General features: G+C 37.8%; 1 protein-coding gene across 5 annotated transcripts in view; it reads left to right on the top strand.

Annotated features, from left to right (window-relative positions):
* Positions 1 to 21,714, top strand: part of SMARCA2 (SWI/SNF related BAF chromatin remodeling complex subunit ATPase 2) — a 121,779-nt gene that overhangs the window by 65,800 nt on the left and 34,265 nt on the right. For all 5 annotated transcript variants that reach the window (XM_080636701.1, XM_080636698.1, XM_080636699.1 and 2 more), the window contains 7 exons: positions 2,497 to 2,604; positions 5,023 to 5,109; positions 6,115 to 6,161; positions 8,391 to 8,557; positions 11,225 to 11,388; positions 13,828 to 14,055; positions 17,072 to 17,149. In XM_080636701.1, coding sequence (XP_080492827.1) covers positions 2,497 to 2,604; positions 5,023 to 5,109; positions 6,115 to 6,161; positions 8,391 to 8,557; positions 11,225 to 11,388; positions 13,828 to 14,055; positions 17,072 to 17,149 — 879 coding nt within the window. The remainder of the gene's footprint in view (positions 1 to 2,496; positions 2,605 to 5,022; positions 5,110 to 6,114; positions 6,162 to 8,390; positions 8,558 to 11,224; positions 11,389 to 13,827; positions 14,056 to 17,071; positions 17,150 to 21,714) is intronic.

Below are 21,714 nucleotides of genomic sequence, written 5' to 3' on the forward strand. Positions count from 1 at the left end.
GATCCCGCTTCTCTAAGAAGCACTTAAATAAATCAAAGGCCGCTTGTCTTTCCATTTTTCACTACTCTCTCTTTTTTAAGTTTTGGTACCAATGCAGCTCACCAGCAAGCAGGCCAACTTAGCGGGCGGCGGAGGCTCCCTCTTCGTCCTCCAGGCTCAGAGGCTCCTATTCTCTTTCAGGATTGACCTCTGTCTCTTCTCCGGGCTTTACCTTAGGACTACTTAGTAGTCCGATTCTTTTTTTTTTTTTTTATCATAGGCTCCTCTTCTCTTTCAGGATTGGCCTCTTTTTTCTTCTTTCATTGCCCGTTCTCTGCCCGGCATCTTCGACCAGCAAAACCGAGCATTTTTTCTTCTTTCAGCCCTCTGGATGCTGCTTCTCCAGTGCTTTCCCGCTCCGTGCGCAATTCTCCCAGCCACTACGGGTACCCGGGTTCCTCTGTTGGTCCCTGTTCGGGCGCCAATATGTCGTCGCGCACGGTGGGAACACATGCACAATCAATATGATTGATAAAAGTGATCCGTTTATTGTGCTCAAATAATGGGTATATATAGTGTCAAACTGCCACGTACACACAGCTTCCCGTAGTGATTGGTTGGCATATACAGCATTGGGTACATTCCAGGTGCATTTCGGTGATTTTCCCCTGCTCATATACACATCCTCCCCTCAAGGTCTCTGCTCCTAGTTCACAGACAATTTTTAGCTACAAGGTTGGCCGGCTGGTCTTCTATCTCTATTGGTTAACTTCCAGGGTTTTTCCACTGCTGGCAACTGTACACAACTGGTATTTTTTCTCACTTTCACAGAATCTGTGCTTAATTAAGCTCAGACATGGGAACATGACCTTTGCTTGCTAACCATGTCTCCACACTGAAATACTTATTTCTATTTAAATTTTTGCCAGTTAGAGCCGCTGTATTTCATAAATCCATTAGTAGGTGTTGGAGGAGGAAGATGTAGAAGTTGCATCCACGCTGGTACTCAGAGGACCGTGTTTGGTTTTGTTTTCACCATCTTCTTTACGAAAAAAGGAATTAGTTCAACCATGAGGACTGAACTTCTTGACCAAAGCCTGCTAATAAGTTTCATGTGATCTTACAAATCTTGGTAAAGAAGCCATTGAAGAAATACTCATTTTTCTTTGAAGAGTTCATCCTTCTTTCTGAGAATAAAAAAGAAAAGATAATTTTTATTCCATTTATTTATTAAACATTAGGAAGCTTACATTTTTTCTTTTAGTCACTACTAGAAAGACTTCTAGCCATTACTTTGGCTTTATTATTTGACTGGCTTTATTTTACGTAACTTATTAAAAACATAGTGTACAGTTCTGGTGTCCTCAACATAAAAAGGACATGGAACTGTTGAAACAAATCCAGAGGAGGGCCATGAGGATGATCAGGGGACTGGAGCACCTCTGATATGAAGATAGGCTGAGAAAGTTGGGGCTGTTCAGCCTGGAGAAGAGAAGGCTGCGTGGAGACCTCATAGCAGCCTTCCAGTATCTGAAGGGGACCTACAAGGATGCTGGGGAGGGACTATTCATCAGGGACTGTAGTGACAGGACAAGGGGTAACGGGTTAAAACTTCAACAGGGGAAGTTTATATTGGATCTAAGGAAGAAATTCTTTACTGTAAGGGTGGTGACGCACTGGAATGGGTTGCCCAGGGAGGTTGTGAATGCTCCATCCTTGGCGGTGTTCAAGGCTGGGTTGGATGAGACCTTGGGTGGCATGGTTTAGTGTGAGGTGTCCCTGCCCATGGCAGGGGGATTGTAACTAGATGATCTCAAGGTCCTTTCCAACCCTAACTATTCTATAATTCTATGATTCAATGAAATGGAGTAATAATGAAAAATGGATTAAACTGGGGTGTAAAGTCTTTGTATTACTGGATTTAACGATAGTGCACAGTCAAAAAAAGCTTTACTAAATAAAGTTTTACAAAGCTGAACAAGAAGTCCAGCTGAATGTGGGCATCATATAGTACTTGATTAATTCAGTGTATTTTTAGTTGATGTTGAGAAAATGGTGTATTTCTTATCCAATCTAGGTAAGTATAATGCTAGGTAGGCACTTTGAAGGATGCTTATTTGCTAGGTATACTATGATATTTTTATAATGCTTTACAGATATAATGACGTTCACAGGTTATTAAATATTTTCATTGTGTGTTATATATAAAATTATTTTTTTATTATGGGTTTAAATTGTTAAAATTACAGAATGAGGGAAAAAAATAGTGATTCTGCACTTACATTCTTAGGATCCAGCTGTCTTATTGTGACTCTCACAGGCAGTCTTTTGAGATATTCATTGCTGTGCTTGTAATTGGACTGTTGCTCAGTGAAACCATATACAGTGGTAGGGTACAGATAAAAATTAGCAGGTTTTTGTTTTGTGTTTTAGGATAACAAGAACTTGTAGTTAGATCCTACTAACATTATTATGTCAGTGTGTTTATGGTTGGTTTCTTGGAATTTTTTATACTAGGTGGAATACGTGATCAAATGCGATATGTCAGCGCTTCAGAAGATCCTGTACCGTCACATGCAAGCCAAGGGAATCCTTCTCACAGATGGTTCTGAAAAAGACAAGAAGGTATGAAAGAAAGACTAAACACCTAGGAAACAATGTGTTATTAAACATGCTAGCAGTATGATTTCTGATTTATGAAACTCTAGGCTCTTTCTCCAGGTCTCTGTCATGGGAAAAGCAGTATCTATCAGACATCATTAGACATCTGTCAGGCTTTTGTTTTACAAGACTATAGCTCATGCTCTCTATTCACAAGGAAAAGATCCTACTTGTATTCACTATAATTACAGTCCCTTTCTACAAACAGGCAATGTTTGAAAAGACCCAGCATTTCCCTTGGCTGAGTTTAGTCCAATGTGGTACCTGAATAATTATGATTGTGGCAGTGCTGGCTACAGAAAGTCATTAATCTTGTCTTTCAGAGCAATTAGATAAGTATAAGCTTTGTTTTAGCCAGCTTCTGTTCATACTTAAAAGAGCTGTTAATGACATAGTTCTTTTAAGAGAACAGTAGGATTCAAAGTTGTATAGTCAGATTTAGAGTATATATTAGTAAATACTGATTATGCAATCATGGAACTTGATCCAGTTAATACAGAGTAAAAAAGTTGCCATTCGTCACCTTACTCGTGTATACGCTTTTCACATTATAATAAATGTGAAATACCTTGAATAGGTACTGCAGAACAGCTGGTGTTTAACAGTGTGTTTGCACTGTGTTATGTGTATATTACTGATGCAGTGCAATCACATCCTGTCTTTCCACCATCCTTTTGCAGGTTACATTGGTACAATGGGTGATATTTTTGTTCAGTATCTTATTTACCCTCGTTTTGTGAAGTCAAATTGTTTTCTTTCCTGGTGCTTATTCAAACTCTAGACAAAGCTCGTTCTTATCACTGGCTGTTGATACTCATCTTAATAGTTTGGATACTTTGTAAACATTAATTTACATTCTTGTGTTTTATTTTAATGTCATTTTGTGGTTTGATGTCTTTACTTTTGTCCTACAAATTTAATTTTGTATTACAGGCAGACTTCCTTCCCTTCCTGATCGTTTTCCTCTCTTTCACCAAATCAGAACCTTTGAACTGGTCAAAGATCATAAATTGTTTTGAGTTTTATAAACAACATAAATTTGTTTGCTGTCTTCTGAACACCTCCCTGGCTTTCCCTTCTTGCCAGGAGTCTTAAAATTTTTACTTTCTTGCTACCCTGTCTTATTTTTTTTTTTTTCTTTAACTGGCTCATCAGCTTTTTTATCCATGCTACCTGTTGTCAGCAGAGGGAGGTGGCTTGTTGGGAATGCTTGGCTTTATTGATCAAAGAACTGTGTTAGGAAAAAATCCTGTCTTTCTGCAGCTCTTGCCTGGAACCAGCTAAGACTACAGAGAGTTTATCAAGCTGGAGATTTCTAGGAAATTACTCTTAGAACAAATATGAACTGTATTTAGGAACAAATTTAAGAGGATTTTGGAAAGAACAAAACCAAATTTTAGATGTGTGCAGTACCCCCTTCAAGCATAAAATCTCTGCTCTAGATGGAAGTTATTTCATTGTACTTTCCAGAAAAGAGTAGAGTATTACTAGTATATGATATGATCAAATAGTGTACTTTTCCCTAGTTTTATTGTTGGAAATGGCTGAATTCCTTTGACATTTTTAAAATAAATCTGAATTAGTCATACAGTAAGCATGGAATATTGCAACCACTCTGATTACATTTTCATAAAATTACAACAAAACAAAGTGGTATCTGAAAGCAACAACTGCTTGGCAATGTTAATATGTTGGGATGTTCTCAAACTTGTATCCACCTTTTGCACTTAGTTTTTAACCATAGAGTTTAGGCTAGCACCATTGACTATTGCCTGAAGTCTGTCCTGGTTCTGAAAAAGATTATCTGCAGAGTAGATTTTGAGAATATATTTTATTAAATATTAATATGACTCACAAGATTCGGTTATCTCTAGCTTTTTAGCTGCCTGTGGCCCTGTGTTTTACTTGGCCTAGAAAGAGAAACCCAGTTAACAGACGGAAGGAGATGCTGTATATTGAAAATCATCTGGCTAGAACAGATTTCTGTTAGAGAGTTCAGACCTTACAGAATTTGTAAGGTTTCATAATGAACAGTATCAATAAAGCCATATGCAGGACAGCAGATGCTCTGCTTCTGATTGTGGAAACTGTAGGTAGATACATAATGCACTTCATGGATTACTTCCAGGTCTTCCTTTTTTCTTACAGAGCATACTTATGATAGATAATTTATACAGCAAGACTACTGAATAGTAGCTTCTGGTTTTTTGTTGTTGGGGATTTTTTTATGTTTTGGTTTTGTGTTTTTTTCATTGATGATGTGGTGGTCTGGTTTGGGGTGAAAGTATTTTTATGCCTGCATTTAACAATATCTTTCAAAAGCTTCATTAATAAGCTAAGAAATTAGATACATCATTTAATTTGCATCATTTATACCCATAGGGAAAAGGTGGGGCTAAAACTCTTATGAACACTATCATGCAATTGAGAAAGATATGCAATCACCCATACATGTTTCAACATATTGAGGTAAGACTGACAAGTTTGATTTTGAGACTTGTTTTTATTCAGATGGCTAACATAATGGAAAACTGCTGTTGAAGCTTATGTGTATGGGAAAAGACATCTCTGTCCACCTTATTTCTGTTAAAAAGAATGCATTTGAAAACCATGATCAGTATGGTCCATTTTCAGAAATAAATGAACCAACCACCTATTGATAATCTGAAGTCTAGTTTTAAAGCATGTAATGTTGTGGAGGCAGTGTCTTAAAAAAATTAAGTGGTGGTTTGATGGGGCTTTTTCTATTGTGTTTTTGTTTGTTTGCTTGTTTGTTTGTTTTCTGGTGGGGTTTTTTTGTTTGTTTATTTGGGTTGGGTTTTTTTGTTTGGTTTTTTTTTTTTTAATTTAAGATGTTCTGGAGCAATTTAATCTCTCCCTAGACCTAATTTGCAATCTAGAGACACTAGTTCAAAGTACCATGTGCAAGATATTTGTAACTAGCAGGCTGCTAATCTTTCCCAATATCAACCAGAATTGTCCTATTCTATCCACCTTGTTTTTTCAGCTTATCTATGTAGCATCTCTCATTAGGACCCAAAGTACATAAATATAATAATCTGTCTGGAAAGATAGAAAGTGTCATAAATATTTGGAATACAGATACATTTATGAATGAATAATCAAGTACCTACTGTGTGTAGTTTTCATTCTTTGCTTTCTTGTGTGCTAATTAATTAGAGTAATTTACAAATGGCTCTTCCAGTAATTAGTATAAATTAATTAGATTCTGCTGTATTTGTGATCTGGTAGAATGTATGCTGGCTGAAGTTACTTCTGCAAACCATAAATTTCAAGTACTAGCAGCTAAGGAAGACATAAAGCAGAACACTTGCTACAAGGTGGATTCAGAGTATGACCATAAAGAAACTCAAACCCTAACACTCGTATATTTAATACAGCTTATGTAAGAACGTATAATTTTGTGTTACTGTGTAGTTTGTAATAATCTGTTTATTGCTTATAACTCTGCAGGAGTCCTTCGCTGAACATTTAGGCTACTCAAATGGTGTCATCAATGGGTAATTCCTTCAGTTTTTCTTCCTGTTCATGTTGTTGTATTGGAACTAATGTATCACATTCTTTTTCTGGAAGGTACATGCTAACAAACTCAAGCAGTTTATAAAGGAAGAGGCACATATCTAAAGCAAAAGATAACAGTACTAGCAGTGTTACATGAGCTTTTTATGAGCCTCCATCTCTTTCAGGAAGACGTGCAGAGAAAATTGTAAACTCATGTATTCCATATCCTTATTTTGAAATAGCTTAGGTAACATCTGAAATTCATTTGAATGACTCTTCAGAGATAGCAGTTGGAATTTTCTTCTCTTTCTTGTGACTTTGTCTTCTGCTTTTCCCTCTTTACCATCCTTATTCTGAATTAAAGTAGCATTTCTCCCATTATTTGAAATGAAACAGATGTAAATTTTTTCATGGCATTTCTGTATGCACCTCCCTAGAAATCACAGAATTGTCAGGGCTGGATAGGACCTCTGGAGATCTAGTCCAAGGCAGAGCCACCTAGAGCAGGTTACACGGAAATGCGTCCTGGTGGGTTTTGAGTATCTCCAGAGAGGGAGACTCCACAACTTCCTCAGGCAGCCGGTTCTTACATTGCTACGCTGAACATAAAGAAGTTCTTCCTCATGTTGAGGTGAAACTTCTTGTGTTTCAGCTTATAGCTATTGCTCCTTGTCCTGTCACTGGGCACCGCTGAAAGAGTCTGGCACCATCCTCCTGGCACCCACCTTTGAGATACTTACATGCATTAATCAGATTCCCTCTCAGTCTTCTCTATACTGAACTGGCCCAGCTCCCGCAATCTCTCCTCTAAGAGAGATGCTCTGGGCCCTTCATCGTCTTTGTAGCCTCCACTGGACCTTCTCCAGTAGCTCCTTGTCTTTCTTGCGCTGAGTAGCCCAGAACTGGACACAGGAGTCCAGTGTGGCCTCACCAGGGTCGAGTAGAGGGAGAGGATCACCTCCCTTGACCTGCTGGCCACACTCATCCCCATGCACCCCAGGATGCCATTGGCCCTCCTGGCCATAAGGACACACTGCTGGCTCATAGTCAGCTTGTCATCCACCAATACACTCAGGTCCTTCTCAGCTGAACTGCACTCCAGAAGGTCAGCCACCAACCTGTACTGGTACTTGGGGTTCTTTCTCGCCAAGTGCAGTGCCCTACGCTTGCCCTTGTTGAACCTCATTAGGTTTCTCTCCACCCAGTTCTCCAGCCTATCAAGGTCCTGCTGAATGGCAGCACAGCCTTCAGGTGTATCAGCCATTCTCGCCCCACACAAGAAAGGTGTGCATCTACCACCTCACCCCCTTCCTGTTCAGGTCTTAATAACTTGTTTTGTTTTATTAACTAGTATACCAGATTATTTGTCTCCTTTCCTAGTATACCAGATTAGTTGTCTCTGTAATAGTTTAGGTGGTTACATATGTGTGCATATCAGAAGGCTGTGTAACTTGTGGACTTAACATGTATCACTGCTGATGATAAATCGTATTTTGAGAGTACAGACCCAAGGTTAGAAAAAAGTTTTATGAAATTTATTTTTGCAAAGTGTATCACTGTGATGCTGATTTAGACATCCTGTTTTATTCATTTTCTCAGTTACAGCTTGAATTTCAGTGCTAAGTGTCTGTTTTGTAATTCATAGTGTAGGAGAAAGGAGCAGCTAATCAAAGCAACTAAACATTGTTCAGGACTACCAAAGTTACATGGCTAAAGAGTATATCCTTTGTCAAACTCCTCCCATTATTTCTGTATCTTAGTTCTGTTTGAAATATTTCACTCTGTTGTGCATATTCACTGAGTGGAAAAGGAATTGTTTCAAACATGTGCCTGATGAATACAGCTTACAACTGCAGTAAATGCCAGTTGAAAGCAAAACTAGCAGGTGAATGTCTTAACTGATAAAATGCTTACCTAGCTGAGAAATAGTGGGGGTTTTTTATAAATAATGAAACAGAATTGAGTTTCATAATGGAAGGTATTCTGTGTGGTTGAAAGTCCACACATTTTCTGTAATTGAAGAAAAATCCTTTCCGAACGGGAGTTCACATGGGTGTTTATTTTTTCATTTTAATCAACGTAAACAGTTTTAAAGAGAGAAAAGTGCTATTAGTCATTTTTATCTAAAGTAAATTAATGTATCTGTTATACTCTGACATAACAATGATTAAAAACTTTTCTAAATGACATTTTATTCTGGCATTTACTGTGCTTTTCCTCTTCAACAGAGCTGAACTTTATCGGGCCTCAGGGAAGTTTGAGCTGCTCGATCGTATTCTACCAAAATTACGAGCTACTAACCATCGTGTGCTCCTTTTCTGTCAAATGACATCACTCATGACCATTATGGAAGACTACTTTGCCTTTCGAAATTTCCTTTACCTACGTCTTGATGGTAAGCTAAATAAATAAAAAAAACAACAGAGAGATAAATAATAAATTAGGAGGTAGCATGCTTCGTTAGTTTGGGCTTTTTGACACTTTTCTTTTATCTGTTTAACCTGCAAACCATTTCTTTTGAGGGATTGTTTTGATGGACACTCAGGTCTGTTCCTGGAATGCAGATTATGTAGAGATTTGATGTTCAGGAGCTGATCTCTTTTTCAAACAGGGTTTAAAAATCCAAGGGCCCAATCAGTTGTCACTACGTAAGTTGCCTGAAAGTATTCTCATTATGAGAGATGATAATGCCAGTGTTTTGCCTAGATTCTAGCGGAATTAATTAATTTGTGCCTGATTAAACTTCAGCTGCTGTTCTCCACAGGATAACTGAATTTCAGTGACAAGTAAAGTACTTGTAGTTTTCCTGAATTTCATAGGAGGGTCAGTAGCCTGAATTACTCTATGTGTAGATATGTTTTATTACCTTTGAATGAAAAGATTATTTAGAAACATAGTGGGGTAATATTGAAGGGAGAATAACTAAAAATAGCATATCCTATGTGAGGCTTAAACCTGTTTGATAGAAGTTTCCATTTTGGTCTTCTTCCATGTTGATGATCTCTGCCTCATACTGACCTTCTTAAATACTGATTATTTTTACTTAATGTATTTATCTCACACATCATAGTAATTACATAGGGCCAGCAGCATTTATCAGACTAACTTTTTAATAGAAAAACAATGATTAATAGAAATATGAGGAACAATGTGGCTAAAATGAGAGTTTAAGGTCTTTGAATATTCTTTTTACAACATTTCAAGTTGACTCTTTGCTTCATGCTTTATTTGGAAGAAAAGGTAAACAAAACTTGAAATGCTGTTATCCTCAAATGTAAAATGGAGTGATGAAACTCAGACACAAATGAGCTCTCTCACTGTGCCATAGGATGTTTTTGTCAAAACTGGCAGAAGAATATAGTAGTATGTTAGCAAAACCCTCCTTGCAGCTCTGGCCTGCAGGTGTTTTAATGCTTCCATTCAAGAAAGATTAGTTATATTGCAGTTAAAATGTTTTGAATTACCTTACACCATGTATTTTAGAATTAATTATTTTTCATGTATAATGTCTATGGAAATGTACAGTATAGTAAATACAGTTCCTTCATTTCATTAAGTTTTGCAGGTAATTCTTTAAATTAGTGAGATGAACTGTTTTTACTTCTTTTCCGGTTTTGTGATGATAGATTATCATCATTCTATGCTGGCATGTCCAGCTGTCTTCTCACATAAAGGTGTTTTCTACCCAAGTCAGGTGCTTTTTAAGAGAGTGAGTGTCTATGGGCCAGCAGTTTGGCTGTGTGATTGTACTGGTCTGGCTGGGATGAAGATAATTTTCCTCCTAGCAGCTGGTATAGCACTGTGCTTTGCATTTGTGCTTTGCATTTGCTAGGCAAGGTTGATAACACACTGGTGGTGAAACTCCAGTATTTTGGCTGTTGCTGAGCAGTGGTTGCAGAGTGTCCAAGCTTTATCTCCAAAGGACTCCCCTTCCCACAAGGCCAGTAGCTTGGGGATGAGCAATGACCTGGCTGGGACAGATGACCCAGACTGACCTAAGGACATGCTTAGCAATAAAAGCTGAGGGAAATGAAAGAGGATGCAGGGACATTCCTCATTACAGCATGTGTCTTTCCAAGTAATCATTACAGTTGCTGAGGCCCTGCTTTCCAGGAAGTGGCTGGATAGCTACCTATTGATGGGAAGTAGAAAGTAAATTTCTCTTTTTGCTTTGCTTGCATGCAGAGCTTTTGCTTTTATAAAACTGACTTTATCTCAGCCAAGGAGCTTTTCCATCTGATTTTCTCTCCCCACATGGATGAGTAAGAGAAGTGAGTGAAGGTCTGTCAGCCAGCTGGGGTCAACTCACTACAGTAATAGGAAAGCTTCATCTTCTGTACATACCTGAATAAAAATAGCAGAATTTCTTTGGCTTTCAATTACAGGCAGAAGTATAATAAATATAAGACAAACAGTGGACCAGGCTAAGGTGATGCATACAGACTGTTGTCAAAGTACATGGAATTCATCCAGTCAGCAGAGTGCACAGAGCTTGGGTTTTAATTAGAACTTTGTCTATGTTTTCACCATGTTTGAATTCCTTGCCTGCTCTCACTCTGCCATGGTGCATCATCACAATCAAGATAAGAAGTTTTAAAGAGTTTTCAATCCTTTTGTATTAATTATCACTCTGAAGGCCAGCACAGACATTTTGATAAATCTCTAGGAAGGTAACTTCTAAAAATAATTAGATGCTGTTGTGGCCAGAAGACATTAATCAAGCCAGAGCTTTCTTCTGTTTGTGTATATTGAATTGAAATTTATGTGGGTCCTAAAAAGGTATAACAATGTTATCCAACATTTTAAAGTCCTCTTTCGAAATGTCAAGAGAAGTACTTAAAAGAGGTATTTAGAAGTCCACCTCTTTAGAAGTGATAGCCAGTTGACCAAAACGTTCATGGCCAGTGTTTATTCCGTATTACAGAAAATGTGGTAAAGATGGCAAAGAGCAAGTGAGCTAAAATTTCTCTTCCACATTTATGTTTAGTAACAGACATTCTATTTCTATTATGTCAATTCACATCTTTGTGATGGGATTGTGGGGTTTTTTATTTCTTTTCAGGCACAACAAAATCGGAGGATCGAGCTGCTCTGTTGAAGAAATTCAATGAACCTGGGTCACAATACTTTATCTTCTTGCTAAGTACAAGGGCTGGAGGGCTAGGCTTAAATCTCCAGGCTGCTGACACTGTCATAATCTTTGATAGTGACTGGAATCCTCACCAGGTTACTTCTATTTACTTATCTTCATGAAATGTGCGAATAATTCATGTGCTTTTTGGATTGCTTCTTTAAATTTGGGATATAGCCAAAGGGTATAGGGTGGGGGAGTGGAAGGCGGGAAGGAATAGGTCCAGGGAAGTCATAAAATGCTGCTTTGGGAGGAATTAGCGAGGCAAACTGATGCAATCAAAGTTTTTTGTTTTCAGTAAATGTTGTAATTCTGTGTCTGTGTATATTTATTATGTAGGGGCCTTATAACCTGCTTCATTTATGTAGCTGTACTTATTCTTTAACCTTAGGACATTAATAAGTAGCTCCCCATTGGGTCTTCATTAGGTAGGTTGGAATATTTCAGTAAGGGCTGTGTAGTCTGTCTCAGGAACTTACAGGACCTATCAGTGCAGCAGTCTTGGCCTGAGACACTGACCTTGCACTGTGCGTTGGTATGGGTGGGTAATAGTGAATACAGATCACCAGGAAAATACAGTATCAAACGACTTTGGCTTATTTCAGAAAGCCAGAAGAGGTAACTGAAGTCTTTGTCACTCAATGTCTTTTTTTTTTTTTTTTTTTTATTATGTTAATGTCCTGGGTTCAGCTGTAACAGTTGTTTTTCTCCTTCTTAGTAGCTGGTGCAGTGCTTTGTTTTTGGCTTTAGTCGGAGAACAGCGCTGATAACACACCAATGTTTCAGTTGTTGCTAAGTAATGCTTACTCTGATCAAGGACTTTTTCAGTCTCATGTTCTGCCACTGAGGAGGGGCATAAGAAGCTGGGAGGGAGCAGAGGCAGGACACCTTACCCAAACTAGCCAAAGGAGTATTCCATACCACAGCACGTCATGCCCAGTATATAAACTGGGGGGAGTTACTGGGAAGGCCCATATCGCTGCTCGGGTCAGGCTGGGTATCGGTCGGCGGGTGGTGAGCAATTGTGCATCACTTGTGTTTATTGTTTTCTTTTCCTTTTCCCCTTTTAGATTTATATTCTCCCCCTTGTTATTTCCTTTACCATTATTATTATTGGTGGTATTAGTAGTGTTATACCTTATACTGGACTTAGTTGTGTATGTGCCTTATTATTGTATTACACCTTAGTTACCGGACTGTTCTTACCTCAGCCCATGAGATTTACATTCATTAGATTCTCTTCCTCGTCACTCTGGGAGCACGGGAGGAAGAAGCGGGGAGTGAGCGGCTGTGTGGTTTTGAATTACCAGCTGGGCTTAAACCACGGCAGTAAATTAGATACTTCTGGAAGTATATAGTTTGTGTGTTTTTAGCTGTTGTGCATATATATACAAATCTCATTATAGTCAATAGCCACATGTGAAACTAAGGGAAGTGAGACTAAAAAGAAATGAAAACTTGTTTCCTTGGTTTACCATTTTCCTGTACTTCTGAGAATTATTGCATAAACAAATTCTTATTGTGGCATCATCTTCACTCTTAATGCATACTTCAAATAAACCTTTAGATTGCAGCAGCTGCATCGCACATAGTGGTTGAGGAGGGGATTGTGGGAAGGAAAGAGCTGCCAGTGGTAGCAAAAGCAAGGTGCTGGACCAAAACAGGCAAATTAATTGCCAGTTTTCTTTTTTTTTTCTCTACTTAAGAAATTTCTGGGTTGTTAGGTAGCACAAAACTGTGATAGTATTTTGAGGTTAGGTACCCTTCATTATTTGACTATGCTGAAGTAGAAATGCATCATTAGAAATGCATCATTTACAGGAATCAATGGATTTCACTTTTTCTCAAAGGAAATAGATAAAATTTTGATTTAACAGAAGAAATTCTTCACCTCTATCCTATCTACTTCCATTATTTCTAAGTGCAATTACCTGACCAAAGAATAAATACTTTGATTCTCATTCTTCTATATATGAACTTTCAGTCAGTAGGATCGTATTTAAGCTTTTTTCACACACAAATGTTCCAATTAAAAAGTCGATTCAACAGATTAAATAATTTTTAGCTAACATGTTTAAGAATAATCTGCAACCTTTAGCAGATCACTTTATGTATAGGTTTTTCCTAGTAATTTTGTTGCTCTCTTTTACTGCAGTCAAGAAATATTTTAGTTAGGGTTCATTCTGGTTTGACAAGCCATGATCTTTGAATACAAGGGTTAAAAATAGGTACATCAGCCTTTTTCAGGCACTGCACATGCTTTCACTCAGTTTTTAGCTTACTGCATTTACACTGTACAGATTATGTCAATATTTTTTCCTTTCAATTCTCGCCCTGCCTTCATCTGATGAAGTTTTGAGAAAGAAAACAATGAGGAGCCATGAACCATGTAAACTATGGTGTAGACTGTCTCTTGAGTACTTCTTTTTTTATACTCCCCCGAAAAATTCAGCATTATAATGTCCTTTAAGCAGAGAACAATTACAGTAGCACACTTAAAATATAAAACACTCTCTGTGTTCTCTGCTTAATAGGACTTACAAGCCCAAGACAGAGCTCACCGAATTGGTCAGCAGAATGAAGTTCGGGTCCTGCGACTGTGCACTGTGAACAGTGTGGAAGAGAAGATACTTGCTGCTGCAAAGTATAAGCTGAATGTAGATCAAAAAGTCATTCAGGCTGGAATGTTTGATCAGAAATCTTCAAGCCATGAAAGGAGAGCCTTCCTACAGGCTATATTAGAGCACGAAGAAGAAAATGAGGTAAGGTAGTTAGAAATAATCAGTAAGAGGATATTTTAGGAAGTACTAAGTCATTTTTTTCATCAGTTATAAAGATTATAATGTCTTTTGAAATTAGAAGTGTCATCATATTCTTACCATCCAGTCAAAGAAACAACTTTGTATTTTCTCTCTCCTTTTTTTTTTCTTTTGGTCACGGTAATGGGTTATAATGTAATGATTGTGATGTAATGGTTATGATTTTGTCTTAGTGTAGAATTAGGCATTGTAACTTCAACAAATTCCACACTTTAATGCTTTTGGCAAAAAATTGTATTCAGACAAAGAATTCTTCCTTAACAGATTCTGAAACAGTTCCTAAATCCAGTTTGTATGTTAAACTAAGTAATCTGATTTTCAGACATGCTGAACAACTAGTACTACCTAGGTTCAATTATGAAAGACCCTGCCTACTGTGCTTCTTTTAGATCCTGGGTAAGAGTAAAAATCTGCTTTGATGTGCTTTGGGGTTAGGACAAGCCAGGAAAATAACTGTTGTCTAACCTGGACTTCTGGTTGCCACTTTCTCTTTAAGAAACAATTAGTTGTATAAAAACAGCTATCAAGACTTTCCTTATAATAGTGGGAAGTGAGGTGATAGAATCACTGACTGTATGTCCCTGTGTTTTTGTTGTGTTCTTCACTGGAATTGTGATTGTGGAATGGCAAGTCCCTTCCTATGCTTGTCATTGCAGACTCTTAATGTGAACAGAGTTCAGTTTTTGAATGAAAGCTGCATTTGGAAAAGAGTGTATTAACATATCAATTATATGAAGGCACACACACAAAAAATCCATTCTGCAGTGACTTTTTTCCCCACCTATACTAGTTAAAATATCCTGTACTAGTCAAAGATGCAGAGATTTCAAGCCTGATTTTGCCTCTGAATGCCTTGTATGTCTGAATATGGTACACACTGAAAGAAAAGAAGATTCTATAGTTTGTGTTTCACGGGCATCCTTCCTTATGTAAAGTTTCAAAGACCAAGGAGTTTGCTTCTTCAGTAGTTAAACTTTTGCTTTTGTATAATATTTTTGTCTTGTGAATTTAGAGAAAGCTAGGACATCTTTAAGATAGAATTTTGTATTGTTTTAGTATTTTTCATAAGAAAGAAGGCTGAGAAACAGTTTACCAGCAATTGTCTTTTATTTAAGGTGTGAATTCAGGAATGGGTTGATTAATATGTGTCATTTTTGATCAAGTAAAACTGCAGTTCTAAAGCAGCAAACACCATCTATATGAGTAGATAGATGAACTTGAAACCAATAGAAATACTCAGTAGGCCTGTGGATTTGTTTTTAAATTTGACATAAATATGTTTTCAGAGCTCTAGAAAATACTTATCTGAAAATGTTTCAAAAGTTAGAACTGTGGTTCAGGCCTGTTTGACATGTTTTATTTCATGGATGGCTTCAGAGCAATCTGCTTTTTGTGTGTTGTTCAAATGCGCTTAATCTGCCGTCCTGAAGCAGGTACGGATTTAACAAAGGTTTGATTGCCATAACCCAGCATCAGTCTTTAAACCAAGCATTGGTATTGCAGTCTGACTCCTAACAGTCAGGCTGAAGTTGAAGCTTTCCAATAAAACTTCTTTGTGAACAGAGACCATGCAAAACTTTGCTCAAACACTGAACATGCTGATGGAGTAAGAAGGTTTGAATTTGCACCATCCAGCCCTGGTCAGCCATTGCTTCTTCATTGCAGCAGCACTGAAAGCAAAGTTTGAGTGTCGAATGAGAGATAGCAATACTAGATAAAGCAATGAGGTAATTTGTGTGTATTTAGAAAGATATATTGGAATGATAGCAATGTGTGACTGGTCATTAGAAGTAACTTGGAGGCATTTTTAACAAAATGGGTGTTAATTTTTCTTCTGCCAAGTCTTCCTGGTTGGCAGCAGGGTTAGTCAGACTAACCACAGATGATGCTGACATTGTGGCTTCTGCTGCGGGATCCCTTATTTTTTTCAGGTCACAGCTTGCTCTGTTTGAAGTGACAGGAAGCATGTAAAACTTTCATGAGGGTCACATTCTTCAATGATCATAAAAGAAAAGATCTGTACTCTTTTTTTCTCTGTGTAACTATGTAATTTCCTTATTTGAACATTGAAGAAGCACTAACTAGAATTGGGAAGAGCTAGGTCTCTACCATTTTCCCAGTCACTTTTGCCATGTTAAAATTTAAATTACATGTACATGAAGCTACAGAGGCATTTGTTGCAAATTGCATTAATAAGAACTATGGGTTTTTTCTGAGGTTTAGAAATCTTGCCAGTAGAAGGAAAATGAGGTTTGTGGATATAGGTAAAGGTATTTTCTGTTTATTTCTGGAATAAACAAAAGCTACGTAACATTATTTTTTTTTTGGTGCCATATGCAGCATTTTGTACTCTCATTTCACAGAGTACAAAGCATGAGTTTTTATGAAAAATTTGAAGTCTGCAGCAAACTATAATACAGGTTCAGTAAGCCCTATGCAGGAACCAGTCTGTTCCAGTGTAATGACATGTTTTGTTTGGGTTTGGTTTTTTTTTTTGGGGTGGGGTTTGTTGTTGTTGTTTCTGTTGTTATTTGTTTGTTTTTTTATTTAACCCAAACTTTTTCATTCTTCTTGCTTTGACAGCAAAGACCTCAAAATGCAGAATGGTATTTCTGAGGGAGTACTGTAAAACAGCAGAACGGAAATGCATATATTTTAACTGAAGCACTAACTGTGCTTCTGACCCAGGAAAACCACAACCCAAAATTTCCTGATTGCGTATTTGCTCATTTCCTCATTCTGAATTCATGAAGGCGGTAATAAGTCACAGTTGTCTCTCTGATTATGTCCATTTTGTGTTACTTCTGACTTGCTGAATACTTTAAAAGCTTTAGGTTCATTTTGTGCGTTTCACAGGTTTTGTGACAGAAGGAAGGTCAGTGAGACTGACCTGATGGAGGCTGGTACTTCAAATTGCATGTAGCTTTTTTCTGATAACTTTACCCATGTGTGTAACCAGGAGGAAGATGAAGTTCCTGATGATGAGACTCTGAATCAGATGATTGCCCGACGAGAGGAGGAATTTGATCTCTTTATGGTAAGGGTGATATGATCATAAGTATAGTATCTTCTGTGGTGTTTTTGACAAAGGCCTTACCCTTTTGTAATGCAAATTCTAGAAAACTTCATTGGAGGAATACGTTTTACTTACTTGCATTGTTTATCTGAAGAAATGGCAGTAGGCTGCTTAAATAAAGAATTCTTCACTGAACAAAAAGACTTCGGATATCCTTGCAGACAGTGTAGTGGAACAGTGCCAATCTGGAGGAAGAGTCTGGCACAACCTGAGAAATTACAGTGCAAAGCTGATAGTCCCAGTTTGGCTTGCTAATACTACAATATACTTTAGTTTCTCAACATTTCTTCTGACTTTTGGTCTATGATATTGGCAAGGATAGAGATGGGAACTTAACAAGATAGTAAATTAGTAGACTGATTAGTGATTAGTGGACTGACTTTGTGAGCTAACTGGGTTTGCTGATGGTTTTGTCAAAGGCCCAGTTAGCTGCATCTCTGCTGCTACAACTGTCGAACAGTTATTGGAGTAGAGCTAGTGACTGGTTCAGATGCAAGCAATGCAGTTTTATTAGTACTTCCATTTTTGTTAGTGCTGCTACAGTACTGGTGGAATAACTACTAAAATGTCAGCATAGGCATGGCTCTTTCCTTTTAGTGTGTGTACAGTGTGAGGATTGCTGTAAGACCTTTGAGTATCACTGACAGCAACAGGAGAATACTTTTAAGTATTTATAATTTGTATTTGTTCATTATATTTTTAAGTACCATCCTTCTAATACTACGTGGGCTGCTTTGTTCTGCAAAGTGAAATAAGAAAGATACTCTTATGTATATGAATGAAAGTATATTGGGTGGTATCCACAGAAACAACCATTGATGGTACAACAGGTTTTTAATGTCTCCAGGATTCACCTGTAAAATGTCACTGTACACAAGTGTGCAGGGGTCCTTTTTACAGAAGTGGCAACAAACCAAAGTGGGACCTGTTGGTTCAGGTGCACAGCTGGCAAAGGCCATGTGTCCCCCATGTGGCCAGCGTCTTCCATCATTGGTGACTTGACAGTTTAGCCATCTTGTGCAGTTTCACTGGTTGTTACTTCAGAAGAGCTGAAATCCCTAAAGATGGGTCTCACAGAAAAGAAATGCTTACAATCACCTGTCTTTTAAAACTTTCCTTCAGTGATTTGCAGGCAAGGAAACCAAGAGGTGGCCCTTTCATCCAAAATGATAAATTTCAGCCAAATTATTTGCTGAAAGTACCCTGAGTTCTATGAAAGCGGATCTGCTGCTGTAAAAAGCTTCTCAGTACTTTGCCTTCAGACCCAGAAGGAAAGAACTAATCCGTGGATTGAGAGTATCTGATGGATTTGTCTATTTGCAGCAAAGGTCTGCAACGTTATCTTTTTGGATCAAGTTTGAAGGCTATTAACAGCCATTCAGTTAAACAGTTGAGAGCCTAGAGTGAAGATAGTTTTAGCGCTGTGTGGGCTGAATTTATGGTTTTCATACTAATTTACATGAAAGTTTTTATGGGAGAGTAAAGAGTTAGTAGTAGGTAATAATTTGAAGATGTAAAGCTAGCATGCTTTGAAAGTCAGGGTTTGAAAATACTTGATAGAAGCAGTGAAGTGAAATATTAATGGCTAAAAAATAATTTTAATTGTTAGTAATTTTTTTTATTATTATTTTAGTAAGCTGATTAGAAAAGTCTGAAGAATAAGTTTCACAGTCAGGGTTGTTTGTCTTATTTTTATCAATATTTCAGGTCTTGCTTAGTCAGATAAAGGGCACAAAGATAGGTTTGTGTACTCATTACCTCAGTGATATTTGTGGGACCTCATTCCTTATGTGTTTTGGTTTGTTTGTTTAACTAGGCTTAGAGGTGTAAAATCATGTATTTTGCTTATTTAAAGTGGAGACAGTTCAAAACAGTAGGCAAAAGAGTAGGTGGGTTCCTTGAGAAGCTGTTACATGGTCACTTTTCATGTTAGAAGTATTTTTTGGTGCAGATCTTGAAATGTAGCTGTAGAGCTGAATACAGTGTTCAGAAAGAGGATGTGTGCAAGTGGACTATTAGACAATGACATATATAATAATAGGTAAAAAATACTTGGTAAGATATGGGAAGATAGGACCAGAGGTTTTCCAGAGATAAAAGTAGTTTGAGTAGTATCCTAAGAAGAAACAAATGGTTGGTTGTATCTGTTAGTCTCAGACTGAGAATGTCCTTAGTTTTTCTTCCCAAGTGCTTTTTATTTCAGAAAACAGCTATTAACATATACTACCTTAGTGTTCAGTATTTGTCCTACAGATATAAACACGGTCACCAGGAAAAAAAAAAAAAAAGAAGTTCAGCATTCATTTCATGTACTTATTATAATACGATGTCCCTGACTTCACTGAAGTTCTCTGGTAAACAATACAGAAATCTATCCCATCTATCCCGTTTGGGCCTTCTCTCAGTGCAGCTTGCTGGTTGCCAAGTTAACATTAAACCAAGCCACGTGTCTGGCTGGGATGAGACATTTTTCGAAATTAATTCAGATTGAATGAGATGTTCTTTAAATGATGAAATATGGAAGTCTGCTATAAAGCACTAAAGGCTATACAGCCCATTCATCATTGTCTGATGGTGAAAACCTACATGTATTTGTAGTTTTGTCTTGAATGTAGTTGGACCTGCAGACTGAAGATGCTCATCTTGCATTCTGCTTTTCACTGAGTTTAGAAATCAGATTGGTCACCAGACAAGATGATAAAGATCACCTGTAAGATGCTGTGCCTGAGGTAGTATTGCAGGAATCTTTGTATTTGAGAAGTATCAAGGTGAGAGAAGATTAAGCATATTGAACAGTGCCACCATTAAGCCTCAGTTGGTAAATTTGGCTGGATTTGAGTTGCCTCTATAGATAGATAGTATCTCTGAATTTATGTATATTTATGTCTTGGCTGGATGTATGAAATGATGATATGTCTAGTTGGCATCTTGTATAAGCACAGCATCATGAACACAAGGGGTTTGTGCGTATCTGAGAATGCTTATTACAAATGTTTGTGGGCCAAAACAGTAGCCTGTTGTGATGCTATAGCCAATTCTGGTGCCAGTCTATTTTTGTTAATTTTTCAAATACGAAAACTAAGTGCTTGGTGGCCACCTGTTTGTTTTCTCTGCTTAGCAACTTACTGCTGTTTTAGTACTTCAAAAGGCCTATTTAAAAGGCTATTCATATTACCTGATATGGGCTACTTAAAAAAATGCAAATGGGATTCACAGTACCATAGAAGCCTAGGTCAGCTTATAGTCAGTAAAGAGAGGTGGATGTTTCCCTCAGAGGATTATAAAGCACCTCACTGATAAATCTATTGTAGGTCATTTAAATGTATCCTCAGTGTCCGTATCTGTTGTATGAGGTGATTGTTTACCACACTTGAAATTAATTTATGTGGTAATTTCAACTTCAGCTTAACGTTTAAACATTACTTTCTAATATTCTTAACACTTTACCTAATCTTATCTAACATTTTTGTATGGTTTTTTTTTTTGCCTAGTACAGCAATAAGATCAGGAAAAATTCAGTGCTTTAAGCATGTTTGCTTTAAGCGTGGCTGACACTGTGTAGGCAAGATTTTCTCTGAATTCTTCTCTCAATTCCCTTTTCCTAATACTAGCTTTGTATATTTTCTTCTGATATCCAGGCTCACAAAACTAGTGTGTTTTCAGTTATTCTTTCTAGTTACATAACACCTAATGGGAATGTTGTAAAGGCATGATTAGTTATCTGTAGATCACATTTATGAATACAAAGAAACCATAAAACCTGTGCTGAAAAGACGTGTTTAATTAACACAAGTGTTCTTCTGATCTGCTTTATATCACTTAGCTGCTGCTAAGTTGTCTCAGTTACCTCAGTAAAAGCTAGTTATGGAGTAGTGAACTTGACTGAAAATCTGTCCTGGGTTCAGCAGTAGCAGTCATTTTTTCTCCTTCTTAGTAGCTGGTGAAGCGCTTTTTTTTGACTTGCGGCCTGGGAACAGCGGTGATAACACTGACGTTTTCAGTTACTGCTCAAATGTTTAGTCTGACCAAGGACTTTGTGAGTCTCATGCTCTGCCAGGGAGGAGGGGAAGCCGGGAGGAAGCAGAGACAGGACACCTGACCCAAACTAGCCAAAGAGGTATTCCATACCACAGCACGTGATGCCTAGGATATAAACTGGGGGCAGTTGCCCAGAAGGGCTAGACCACTGCTTGGGTCGGGCTGGGTATTGGTCAGTGAGTGGTGAGTGGTTGTATTCTCTTCCCTTGTTATTTCCCTTATTATTGGTGGTAGCAGCAGTGGTTTTGTGTTATACCTTAGTTACTGGACTGTTGTTATCTCAATCCATGGGAGTTACGTTCTTTCGATTCTCCTCCCCGTTGGGGGGGGAGGGGGGAAAGAGGGGGAGTGAGCAAGAGGGGCACGTGGCTGACTTACAGCCTGGGCTTAAACCACGACAGTTCTTTTTGGCGCCCAGCGTGGGGCACGAAGGGTTGAGATAATGACAGATCTGACCAGAGTGTGTCTAATCATATTTGTGATAAGCA

This window comes from Psittacula echo, assembly GCF_963264785.1.
Source record: "Psittacula echo genome assembly, chromosome: Z".
Lineage (NCBI taxonomy): Eukaryota > Metazoa > Chordata > Aves > Psittaciformes > Psittacidae > Psittacula > Psittacula echo.